The sequence below is a fragment of the Halichoerus grypus genome, chromosome 14, assembly GCF_964656455.1.
Source record: "Halichoerus grypus chromosome 14, mHalGry1.hap1.1, whole genome shotgun sequence".
Classification (NCBI taxonomy): Eukaryota; Metazoa; Chordata; class Mammalia; order Carnivora; family Phocidae; genus Halichoerus; species Halichoerus grypus.
The window spans coordinates 6,412,341-6,426,204 of record NC_135725.1 but is presented as its reverse complement, the minus strand read 5'-3'; the positions used below and the strand labels follow the sequence as shown (position 1 = coordinate 6,426,204).

Sequence of the window (13,864 nt, the reverse complement as noted above, 5' to 3'; positions counted from 1 at the left end):
AATCCGAGAGTGTGAGTTTTCCAACTTTCTTGTTCTTTTTCAAGATTGTTTTATTTTTTATTTTTCTAAATCTCTTTTATTAGATTTTGTGTTAAAGTTTTTGTACTGTTATTTTAGGATTACCCTAGATATCACAATGTACGTTTTTGGCTTATTATAGTCTTAAGCTCGTATGTTAATAATTTTGTAAACAATTCAAGAACTTGAGAGCAGTTTAACTCCATTTACTTCTCTTCACTTTTGGTACCAATGTTATCATATGTTTTATTTCTGCAGGCATCATAAACCCCACAGGACACTTACATTATTGTTGCTTTAATAGTCATTCTTTTGTATTTACCCTTTGTTCTTTATTCTTTCCTGTACTCCCATGCTTCTACCTGTCATCATTTTCCTTCAGCCTAAAGAACTCCTTTTAGTATTTCTGTATCTCAGATCTGCTGATGACAGATACCTTCAGCTCTTATTTATCTGAGAATGTCTTTTCTTTTTGCTTTCTTTTTTGAAAGGTATTGTCACAGGGTCTAGAATTCTTGGCTGGCTTCCCCCCTACCCCTTCATTCAGTGTTCTTACTATGTTCTATTCATTCATTGTCTGGCTTCCATGGTTTTTGTTGAAAAGCTGCCTATTAGTCTTTTATTTCTCCTTTGAAGGTAATATGTTTCTACGCTCTGGTTACTTTTAAGGTTTTTCTTTCTGTTCTTCATCTTCAGCAGTTTGCCTGTGGTGTACCTATATGTTGTTATCTTTGTCTTTATTTTGCTTTGGGCTCTCTGATCTTGCTGAATTTGTAGGTCAGTATCTGTTTAGCTTTGGAAAATTCTTGGCCTTTCAGGGACATGTAAATTAGGTCCATTTGACAGGTCTTAAATGCCTTTTATACTGTCTTCAGTTATTTCCATTCTGTTATTTTTTTGTCCTTCAATTTGGGTACTTTTATTGACTTGTTTTTGTGTCGACTGATTCTGTTTTCTTTTTCTTTTTCTTTTTTTTTTTTTTAAAGATTTTATTTATTTATTTGAGAGAGAGAGAGAGCACATGAGAGGGGGAGGGCCAGAGGGAGAAGCAGACTCCCTGCTGAGCAGGGAGCCCGATGCGGGACCCGATCCTGGGACTCCAGGATCATGACCTGAGCCGAAGGCAGTCGCTTAACCAACTGAGCCACCCAGGCGCCCTCGACTGATTCTGTTTTCTATAGTAGTATATTGTGTGCTGTTAAAGCCCTCTGTTGGTCCATGGTTTAGTAGTATCAGTATCGCCAGGGAGGTTGTTAGAAATGCAGTATCTCAGGTCCCATCCCAGGATCAGTGAATAACCATGCTTTTCAAGCTTTTCAACAAAAACCATGGAAGCCGAAAGACAGTCTCCAGGTTGTTATAATGATGAACATTAAATTTTGAAAAGTACTGGTATAGTTCATTCTAGCTCATTCAGTTAGGGAGAACAAAGAAACTATTTATTTATATAGTTTATAAAGCCCAGTTAGGATTTACTCTTGGGATCTTTACAGTGGAACCCATGTTATGTGCCATGTACTTTGCTAAGTACTTTATTCATATTATGGCATTTTATCCTTCCGACTATCCTTTGAACTCAGTTTTCTGTCCTTATTCTTTAGATGATGAAGTATAAGCTTAGATTAACTACCACAAGTTTACCTAGCTAGTAAATGGCTGAGCACAGACTTAACTCATATCAGACTTTAAGCTAATGCTATATAGATTATCACTGTTTAAACTGGGATACTTTTGAGATAAAAAGATATGCTATTAATAATTATGCTGGAACAGTAGACAAACCAAACCTATCTTGGTCCAGCCAGGTTATATGCTCATCCTGTCTGTAGCGTTATGCTATATAACACCTCTCTTTTCTTTTCTGTTTAGCTATTTTAGCTTCAGGAGCATTTACAGCTGATCCTCTGTTTATATACATTTTATGTATCCTGCCTGCATTTACATTGAATAGCTAAATCCTCCTGTGCTTTCAGTTTATGCATTACCTCTTCAGAAGCCTTCATTGAAGTCTTTACTTCATTTGACTCTCTTGATAAATGTTTTTACCTCTGTTAAAACCAGAGCTGAATAGAAGTTAAAGTGATGAAAATGTATTTTACTTAATAAACCATTGTAATAGGGAAGATATTCTAGTATAGAAGTGAGCTTGACTGAATACAGCCTGAACAGGTGGGGTTTTATAGCCAAGGAGAAAGATCGGCTGGGGCACTGGTGAATGGAAAGTTACTAAGAGTAGACATCAAGTCTGGGGGGACTCTGGGTCAACCAGCCTAATATGATTCTTGCCATAGGCAGGCCAAGGTCATCAGTTATCATCTGGTGGATAATAGGGGTGAGGAGTTTGATTAGATATCAAAGGTGGGGAACTCTTGCTAAATGGACTTAGGATTCTTGCTAAAACTTGATTCTACATGGAAAAACATGTATGAGCAACGTATGAGGATTCAGAGGAGCCTTGCTAAAATTTGGTCAAGCAAAGAATCTTTTTCATCTCTCCCCTGTACTTCATTGTTTTCTTATTGTCTTTACTATCATTGCACTTACCCTTTTGAATTGTAGTTCCCCAGTGGCATCTCTGAGTCATCTGCTACAATGTGAGTTCCTAAAGTTGAGCACTATTTTTATTTTTATATATCCTGTACCCCTCTTGTGCTTATTATGGAATAGGGACTCTTAATATTAGTGGGATGATGACTGGTCTTGCTCTAGAATGATATGGAACTGAATCACAGTTATGATAGTGGCTTGGAAAATAAACACATTAAAGTGCTTTTAATAAAAATACAAATAATTTGGACTTGGTGTATAGGGAAAGAAAGAGTTAAAAATGACTGAGGTTTCTGTGTGGTCCTAGTTTTTCAGTATAATGTATATCTCAAATACAGTGTCATTGCTTTTTCATCCTTTCTAGGACAACCCAATTAACATGAACTAAGAAAAATGAAATAAGTATTAATATATAATTGCCATTTTGGAATAAGATATCAGTGTGACTAAACACTTTCTTTTGTTATTTGTTTGCAGGGCTGACTTAACCATTTTTCTTTTGGTGTGTATCCCCCTTTTTTTCTGACCCTTTTGTGCCAATTTATATAGATACATTCATTTTCCTATTTTGATACCTATAATTAAGGTATGCAGTCCAATTTGAAGAAATCATTATTTGTCATTTAAAGAAAATCCTGGTGATTCATCGATATGAATTCACTTTTCCCGCTTGTTTGATTATGCTGTTGTTTGAAAATCATGACCATTGTCTTCTTTTAAAAAAAATCCCTGTTATCATGTGCTAAGAATAATGATTCCATATACAATTTTGTTTGCATGATTACATTTAAACTAAGTGCTACTTTTTTGTTAAGATTCTCTTCCCAGTATTTTCTCTTCTCAAGGTAATTTCATATCAGGTCTATTATGGCCCTTTCCTGGGCATTTTCATCTCCTACTCTGTCTCTTACATACCTAGAACACTGGGTGCGTGAAGCATTTTGTGCGGAGACGAGAGGTGGTAGGTAGATAAAAGAAGTAATATGTGCAAGGCACTGGGACGTGAGATTACCATGCTGACTATTTGACTGACTGGATGGTGTTATTCAAATTTTCAAGTTTAAAATATTTTTTAGTGCATAATTAGCCTAGATCAAAATAGTATTCAGATAAAATAACTCTTTCTCCAGTTATTGAATGGCATTATTTCCTGTCATGGTTATTTTAAAATTCAGAGAAAGACAAGCCATCATTCTCTATAGTTTCAAGGTGATTAACATGATGAACTCTAATCTTGGTATTGATTAGTATCTTTTTTAATTTCTTTTTTTCCTTTCCCCCCCTTTTTTTTGACATGAGGACTTACTGTTTTTATTTAATGAATTCTTTTTTAAAAAGATGGTTATTCTCTACTGTACTCTTAACTTCCTTTTCTCTTTGTCCCATCCTAGTAACTGGGGCAATAATCTCTTGTGTGTCCTTCTATAGTTTTTTCCATGATCATATAAACATATATGGAAACATAATACCCCTCCCTCCTATATACACAGTCCTGAGAATTTTGAGGTTAATATTTTATAAAATGGAATCATATTTTATGCTTCTTGCCTTTATCATGAAAACATACATTGTGAAAAATCTATTCAAGCCACACACTTTTGCACTAATTTTTTTTATTGAGTTTCCTAATATTCTGCTCCATGGATTGTACTACCATATTTTTTTCGATTTTTCTACTCTTGAATTTACATTTTCTTACTACTGTACTGTACTTTTAGGAGTACATTGCTGGGTTGAAAGGTTGACATTTCTAGCAATTATGTAACATCGTCCCTTTTCACCATCATCTAATCAGCCCTAGATGTTACCCTCTTAATTTTGCTAGGTGAATGGTATAAAGTGATATCACATAATTTTAATTTGTATTTTCTTCAGTGCTAGGTATTACCATCCTTTCACATGTTTATTAATTATTATTACTCATGTATTTGCTCTATTGTAAGTAACTTACATCCATTTTTTGCCATTTTCACTTTTATTTTGCATTTTTAATCCTGATTTTTTATTATAAAATATTTAAAGTGATACTTTGCATAGAAGAATATAATACATATCAGTGTAGTCACTGGACAACTTTTCAAATTTATTATTTTGCCATTTTCAGATTTTCCTCTGATTCATTGTTGTGATGAATTACATTAATTTTTCCAATTTAGCCATCTCTGCTGTTGTAAGATAAATGAACTTTGTCTTAATTTTCTTTAAAGAAACATTATAGGATTTGGTTTGCTGTTAATTAAAATGTTTAGGATTTTTCTGTCTGTTTGTTTATGATGTCTGGCTGGTTTTGGTGTCACGGTCAAACTAAACTCCCAAATTATGTCAGTATCCCTTTTCTCTCTTTCTTTTCTCTATAATAGTATACCGAAGATTAGAATTGTCTTTCATGTTTGGTTGAACTCACATATAAATTTCGTCTGGGCCTAATTGTGGTTTTTCCTTTCTTCTTGTTACTTCTTTCTCTTTCCCCCCTCTTCCTTCTTCATTATATTTTTAAGTGGATATATTATAGTTCTTTTGAAGTTTTTTGTTCTTGAATCCATTTTTTAAAGTTATATATGTTTTTAAAATTGTCTGTCTACATTTTCAAATTTATTGGCATTGTTTATTCTCTTTTTGTCTTCATAACCTATAATTATACTTTAAAAAATCATTAGTGTTTATCTGTTTTTTTTTTTCTTGGTCAGATTTGACAAAAGCTTGTTTATTTTGTTGGTCATTGCAAATAATCAGCTTTTGTTTTGTTGATTCTCTTTATCAAATCTTTATTCTGTTAACTTCTATGCTGTCACATTCTTTCAGCTGTCTTAGAGATTACTCTGTTTTTTAATGTATTGAGTTAAATAACTTAGATCATTCTGTTATTTTTCTGATATAATCAGATTAAAGCTACAATTTTCCCTCTTAAGTATCAGTTTAGTTATATTCCATAATTTTATTTTTATTTGTATTTTTTTAAAGATTTATTGATTAGAGAGAGAGAGTGGGGGGGAGGGGCAGAGGGAGAGCAGCTTCAGGCCGACTCCACGCTGAGCACAGAGCCCAACACAGGGCTCAGTCTCACAACCCAGGAGATCATGACTTGAACTGAAACCAAGAATCAGCCACTTAACCTAGTGAGCCACCCAGGTGCCCCTATTCCGTAATTTTTAATACATGTTATTAATCATCATTATAAATGCTCTTTAGTTCCTCTTATAATTTCTCCTATGACCTGTGAGATATTTAGAAGTGTGTGTAAATACAAGAATGAATGCAAGGATACAGTTTAAAAGTTGTTACTCTTATATGTAACTTACTGAAATTATTACATATCTATGAGTAAACAGTTGTGATAATTTTAATAAAAATTTTAAATCTTTGTTTTCAGTGTGTCAGGTTGGTGTCATTTTTGTTTACAGTGGAGAAGAATGAAAACATTACTAGAATAAATATACTTTGGTTTTTTTTGAGGGGTATGTTTTTAAATATATAGGGTTAAAAAATTTTTTTAAGTATTCATTTCTGATTTAGTTGAAGTGTAGTTAGAGAACATGGAATGTGTGATTATTTTCTAGCACTTTGGGAGACTTGTTCTTAGACTCCAAATGATTGGGATGTGTGTGTGTAAATATGTGTAAATGTTCTCTATGTCCTGGGAAATAAAGTGCATTAATTAACTGTGTGGCTTTGCTGTTTCATATGCTTTTTAAAAAGTTCAGTAGCCTTCAAACCTTTGTTAATGTATCTCCTAAAATATCTTTGAAAAACAATCACATACCCTTGCAATTTAAGTTGACTTTTAAAATTTTTCATTGTAAGTTTAAATAGTGCAGAAGATATAGGTACTAGTGCACTGTGTAAAATTTGATATTTAAAAATAAAACTGTTGTGCTGTTTTCTTAAATGTATCCAATGACCTCTAAGTATTTTAGTTGATACTCTCATTATCAATTAAAACCACACACGAATTTGAATCGACCTTTCTGTGCAAGACAACTAAAAAAATTGGATAAAATGTTTTAAAAAATCTGCTTGAAAGAGTTCCAGCAATCATATTTTAAAATGTAGGGAAGAAAGATTTAATTAATTCAGTTGTGAGGGGCGCCTGGGTGGCTCAGTCGTTAAGCATCTGCCTTCGGCGCAGGTCATGATCCCAGGGTCCTGGGATCGAGCCCTGCATCAGGCTCCCTGCTCCACGGGAAGCCTGCTTCTCCCTCTCCCACTCCCCCTGCTTGTGTTCCCTCTTTCGCTGTGTCTCTCTCTGTCAAATAAATAAAGTCTTTAAAAAAAAAAAAAATTCAGTTGTGAGCCATGTTGAACCAAAAGATGTCAACCGTTACTGCATTTGTGCTGATTAAGAGTTGTTATTTCAACGCCATTACAAATTATGGATGTTATATAAATGTACTTGTTACTGTCTGAAATCATTTCTTTTTCTACTTCTTTCCTAGGAATCACACCTGTGTATCATAGTATGTTTGCTTTAATGAGTGAAACAGAAAGGATTTGGTATCCGCCCAACCATGTCTTCCATATAGATGAATCAACCAGGCACAATGTACTCTACAGAATAAGGTACTTTCTCCAATAAAGTGACTCATTTAATGGTGAAAAGGCAAAGTGAGAGAAATCAAACATATTTTTAAATTGCAAGGTACTTGATAATAGAGACCAGAACTTCATTTAAGACATTTTGTCCACCAGAGGACATGTTTTTACATATTTTTTTCACAAGAATGCTCTGCGCTTTTCTGGTGGGATGCTACTTTACCACTTATGATTATAATTAAATTTAAAAATGATGAGAATGGCCTTTACTAACAAAATCCCGAATGTTTGGAATATTGTTAGTTTCCCAGGAAATTCAGTGTTTTGTGCAATAAAATGTAATCTTACATCTCTTTTTAATAATTTTTTTAGAGTTGAAGTGAAGGAAAGATATGATTTTGCCAGTGTTTATTTACAGCCTCAAATTATTAGTTAATTCATTTCATAATTTATGGAAATACGTTATACCAGTTTAGAGAAATCTAGAGGTACTTTTCCACTCAAAAGGATAGAACAAAGAAATAAGTTTCATCTGTGGCTCTTATGAAATAGATTCATTCCATGCAGAGTCAGTGTTGCATAGTAAAAAAGCACATGGACTCATTCATGATCTTAGAGAGGAAAGAAAAGGAAGCCTTAAAAAACTAAGACTCAAGAGAAACATCCTTACCATGGTAAAGGGTATTTACCAAAAGCAGGTAGCAAATAGTATTCTCAAATGGTAAGATGTTAGAAGCAATCTCTGTAAAATCAAAAACAAGACAGAAAACAAAGATAGCCACCACCACTGCTTCTATTTAGGATTTTAGTGGAGTTCCTAACAAGTACGGTAAGACAAGAAGAATGAATAAAATATTTGATAATTGAGAACAAAGGGGCTCCTGGGTGGCTCAGTCGTTAAGCATCTGCCTTCAGCTCAGGTCATGATCCCTGGGGTCCTAGGATCGAGCCCCACGTCGGGCTCACTGCTCAGCGGGGAGCCTGCTTCTCCCTCTCCCACTCCCCTTGCTTGTGTTCCCTCTCTCCCTGTGTCTCTGTCAAATGAATAAATAAAATCCTTAAAAAAAATAATTGAGAACAAAGAAACAAAGAGTCATTATTTGGAGATGAAAGGATTGTTAACATAGACAGTGTAAACAAACTTACAGGCATCAATAATAAGCATTCAGAAGAGTGCTAGATCTATATGATCAGTATGTTAAAATATCAACTATTTCTATACTCCACAAACTAACAGAAATTTAAAATAGCTAGTAGCAACAAAAAAATGCAAAGTACCTAGGATTAAATCTGTCCAAAGTTATATAAGACTTCTGTGCAGGTTTTAAGACTTTACAAAGTTGTATTTAAAAGAAGCATGCTAACATGCTACATATGATTGACAAAATATCAGTATCTTAATAAGAATATTTTCTTTATCACTTTCTGTAATGATTATACTTTCTGCAATTAGCAAGTGTATCTTTTGATTTGAAAAGGTCTTTGTAGCAGAGGTCTACAGTCTTTTTCTATAAAAGGCCAGTAGTAAATATTTTAGGCTCTATTATCTCTGTTTTAACTATTCAGCTCTGTTATTATAGTGTGAAAGCAGCCATGAATAAGTAAATGAATGGGCATGATTGTGTTCCAGTAAAACTTTATTTATAAAAACTTAACAGTGGACCAGAATGGGGCTGTGAGGCAGAGTTTGCTGACCTCTTCTTAAGAATTAAAAATTGTTTCTCATCAAATTCATGAATTTTTCCTATCCTTCATGCTGTCTATAAGAGGCACACTTTACCTTAAAAGACACAACTAAACTGAAAGTAAAGGATTGAAAAAGAACAGGCCCTCAGTAACCAAAAAGGAGCTGGAGCAGCTATATTTATATCAGACAAGATTGACTTGAAAGATATAAATTGTTATTAGAGACAAAGAAGGGACATTTTATAATGATAAAAGAGTTAATGAGTCAGGAAAACATAATATTTGTTTATAATTGTTATAATTTGTATCTGATGACGGAGCTGCACAATTCATTAAGCCAACAACTGACAGAATTGTAGGGGAAAATAGATAATTCCACAATAGTAGCTGGAGATGTCAATACATGACTTTCTTCAGAAATGGATAGGACAACTGGACAAAAGATCAGCAAGATAAAGGAAGACTTGAGCAGCACTATAAGCCAGCTAGATGTGCTTATGTAGAATACGCTACCCAGCAACAGCACAATCACATTCTCCAGGATAGACCACACATTAGTCTACAAAATGAGTCTCAATAAGTTTTAAAAGATTGGAATCATGCAAAGTATGTTTTTTGACCACAATGGAATTAATTTAGAAATCCTTAACAGAAGGAAAACTGGAAAATTCACTAATATGTGGTAATTAACAACAGTTCTAAATAACCACTTGGTCAAAGAAAATAATCACAAGGGAAAATTGAAAATACTTTGATAGGACTAAAAATGAACCTATCAACTTATAGTATGCAGTTTAAACAGTGCTTAGATGAGAATTCATAGCTGTGCACACCTATATTAAAAAAGGAAAAAGTTCTCAAATCAAGAGCATTCTACTTTAAGAAAGTAGAAAAAGAAGAGTAAATAAAACTCAAAGCAAGTCAAGGAAGGAAATAATAAAGATCAGAGTAGGGGCGCCTGGGTGGCTCAGTCTGTTAAGCGTCTGCCTTTGGCTCAGGTCATGATCCCAGGGTCCTGGGATCAAGCCCCGCATCGGGCTCCCTGCTCAGCTGGGAGCCTGCTTCTCCCTCTGCCTACTGCTCTCTCGCTTGCTCTCTCTCTTTCAAATAAATAAATGAAATCTTAAAAAATGAAATTAAAAAAAAGTAAATAAAGATCAGAGTAGAAATAGATGAAAAAGAGAAAGGAAAACAACAGAAAATCAAGAAACCAAAAGTTGGTTCTTTGAAAAGATCAACACTATTGATAAATCTTTAGATTGATCAAGATAAAAAGAGAGAAGCTTAAGGGTACCTGGGTGGCTCAATCATTAAGCGTCTGCCTTCGGCTCAGGTCATGATCCCAGGGTCCTGGGAACTAGCCCCACATCGGGCTCCCTGCTGGGTGGGAAGCCTGCTTCTCCCTCTCTCACTCCCCCTGCTTGTGTTCCCTCTCTGTGTCACGCTCTGTCAAATAAATAAATAAATCTTAAAAAAAAAATAAAAGAGAGAAGCTTAAATTATTAAAGTCAGGAAGAGAAAACATCAATCACTGTGACATTACAGAAATAAAGATTATAGGGAACAATTGAATGCCAACAAATTATATAACCAAAATGAAGTGAACAAATGCCTAGAAAGAGCAAACTATAGGAACTGCCAAGAGAAGAAACAAAGTCTGATGGACCTCTCATAAGTACAGACATTGAATTAATAATTTAAAAAAACTTGGCACAAAGAAAAGCCCAGGCCCAAGTGGCTTCAATGGTAAATTCTATCAAACAATTAAAGAAAAATTAATACCAATTATTCACAAAAAATGGAAAGGAACACTTCCTAACTCATTCTTTGAGTTCATACCAAATCCAGACAGACATCCAGAAGAAATGAAAACTATAGGTCAGTATCCCTTATGAATACAGGTATAAAAGTCTTCAAAATACTAGCAAACCAAATCTAGCAATATATATAAAAAGGATTAAATACCATGACCAGATGGGATTTATTCTAAGAAATACAAGGTTGCTTTAATATCCCCAAATCAATCACTATAATGTACCGTATTAGTTAAAGGACCCAAACCACATGATCATCTCAATAGAAACAGAAAAAACATTTGACGCAATCTAACACCCTATTATGATAAAAATACTCAACACAATAGGAATGGAAAGGAACTTCCTCAGTCTCACAAAGTGCTTCTCCAAAAATCCCAAAGCTAACATTATCCATGATGACCAAAGACTAATTGCTTTCTCCCAGGGATCTGGAACAAGACAAAGATAACTGTTCTTACCACTTCTATTTAACACTATACTATAGAGTCCAGCCAGGGAAAAGAGAAAGAAATAAAAGGCATATTGGAAAAGAAGTAAAACAATCTCTATTTACAGATGATATGATCTCGTATATAAAAAATCCTAAGGAGGGGCACCTGGGTGGCTCAGTTGGTTGAGTATCTGACTGTCGTCGATTTTGGCTTGGGTCATGATCTCAGGGTCCCAGGATCGAGCCCCGGGTTGAGCTCCACACTCAATGGGGAGTCTGCTTAAGGATTCTCTCTGTCCATCCCCCCACTCTCTCTCTCTCAAATAAATAATTCTTTTTAAAAAATCCTAAGGAATTAATAAACTATTAGAACTAAATAAATAAGCTCAGTCAATTGCAGGATAGAAGATCAATATACAAAAATTATTTGTATTTCTATACACTAGCAGTAAACAATGCCAATGTGAAATTAAGAAAACAGTTCCATTTACAATAGCATTTAAAGAAGTACTTAGGAATAAGCCTCACAAAAGAAGTGCAAAAACTATGCATTGAGAAAAGCAAGATATCATTGAAGGAATTTATTTTTTAAAGATTTTATTTATTTATTTGAGAGAGAGAGTACGCAAGCAAGAGCATAAGCTGGGGGAGCAGCAGAGGGAGAGAGAGAAGCAGACTCCCCACTGAGCAGGGAGCCTGACGTGGGGCTCCATCTCAGGATTCTGAGATCATGACCTGAGTCAAAGGCAGCCGCTTAACTGACTGAGCCACCCAGGTGCCCCATTGAAAGAATTTAAAGAAACATTTATCTAAATGGAAAGATACCTCATGTTTATGGATCAGAAGACTTAATATTGTTAAGTGGAAATACTCTTCAAAATGATCTGTATATTCAGTACAGTCTCTATTGAAATCCTGTCTTTACTGCAGAAATTGACAAGTTGGTGGTAAATTCATATAAAAAATCTAAGGGACTTGAAATAGCCAAAACAATCTTGAAAAAGAACAAAGTTGGAAGATTTACACTTCCTAATTTCAAAACTTACTCCACAACTCTAGTAATCAAGAAAGCGTGGTACTTGCTTAAGGATAGATACATAGGTTAATAGAATAGAACTAAGAGTGCAAAAATAATCCCTGATATTATGGTGATTGATACTTGACAGAGTGCTAAGACAGTTCATGGGGAGGAATGCTCTTTTCAACAAATGCTGTTGGGACAACTGAATTATACACATGTATAGTAGTGAAGTTAGATCACTCACACTATATACAAAACATTTACTTAAAATGAATCATAGACCTAAATCTAAGAGCTAAAACTGTAAAACAGAAGACAATATAGGAGTACATCTTTGTATACTTAGGAGTAGCCAATGCTTTCTTCAGTATGGTACCTAAAGCTCCAGTGACACAAGAAAAATAGATTAATTGGGATTCATCAAAATATATGTTTGTGCATCAAAGGATGCTGTCAAGAATGTGAAAAGACAGCCCGCAGAATAGAAGAAAATGTTTGTAATCATATCTAATAAAGGTTTTATATTTGGAATACCTAAAGGACTCTTGTTCAACAGTACAGTGACAGATAACCCAATGAAAATATGGGCAAAGGGTTTGAATAGCATTTTTCTCAATAAGACCTACAAATAGCCAGTAAGCACATGAAAAGATGCTCAACATTATTATTCTTTAGAGGAATGTAAATCATAAACACAATAGGATACCAGTTCACCCATTAGGATGACAAAGGTATAAAAGATGGACAATAACAAGTTACGAATTTTTCAAATTATCACTTTTTAAGTAGAGCACAGGGGGCTAGATAGTGAACCATGCTTCAGCAACAGAGCACAAGAGAAACCAAACTAGAAAAGTTTATTACTTGCAGGTCCTGGAGAAAGTGCCCTGCAGGCCTCCAGGGGCCATATGGGGAGATCAAGGCAGAGTACAGAGAGAGACACAGGACCCAGGGCACATGCCTTTACTAGGGTTTGTGGGTGGAGTGCTTTGGGGTTCCAAATTCAATTCAAGCCAAAAGAGCTGGTATTTGGTAAGCCACATGGGAATTTTATTGAAGGGACTTCAATAAGGGTTAGGTGCTGGGAGACAGGGGAGACTGTTGGGAAGTTGTATCAGAAACTTAATATTTGCTTGTGACTCAGTGGGCTGTTCTCTAGGGCATGTACTTGCATGAGGGGCTAATGTCAGTTTAAGGTCACTGCAGTCCTCTTGGCTAAACAAAACAGATGCCAAGGCAGCAATACCAAAGACTAACTTAGCTAAAGTCTCCACATGTGTTGGCACAGATGTGAACTATTGAGATGCTCATATGTTGCTGTTGGAGATGTAAAGTAGTACAGCCACTTTTTAAAATAGTTTTGCTGTTCCTCAAAAAGATGAACATAGAATTAACACATGATCCATCAATTCCGTCCCTAAGTATGTATGCAGGAGAAACGAAAACACACACACACACACACACACACACACACACACACACCCTTGTACATATTGTTCTTAGCAGCATTATCCACAATAGCAAAAAGATGGAAACAACCCAAATGTCCATCACGTGATGAATGAAGAAGCAAAATGTGGTTTATCCATACAAGGGAATATTAACTGGGCAATAAAAAGGAACGAAGTGCTAGTACTTGCTATAACATGGATAGTCCTTGAAAATATGCTTAGTGAAAGAAGGTAGGAAAGGCCACATATTATGTGATTCCACTTATATAAAATGTTCAGAACAGGCAAATTTATAGAGACTAGTGGGAACTTAGGGCTGGGGAGTAGGTGGGGTGATTTGGGTGTGACTGCTGTTAGGTATGGA

At 35.0% G+C, this 13,864-nt stretch overlaps 1 protein-coding gene across 2 annotated transcripts in view; it reads left to right on the top strand.

The window, feature by feature from the left end:
• Positions 1 to 13,864, top strand: part of JAK2 (Janus kinase 2) — a 151,363-nt gene that overhangs the window by 76,204 nt on the left and 61,295 nt on the right. For both annotated transcript variants that reach the window (XM_078061495.1, XM_036101216.2), the window contains exon 4: positions 6,999 to 7,122. In XM_078061495.1, the coding sequence (XP_077917621.1) occupies positions 6,999 to 7,122 (124 nt within the window). The remainder of the gene's footprint in view (positions 1 to 6,998; positions 7,123 to 13,864) is intronic.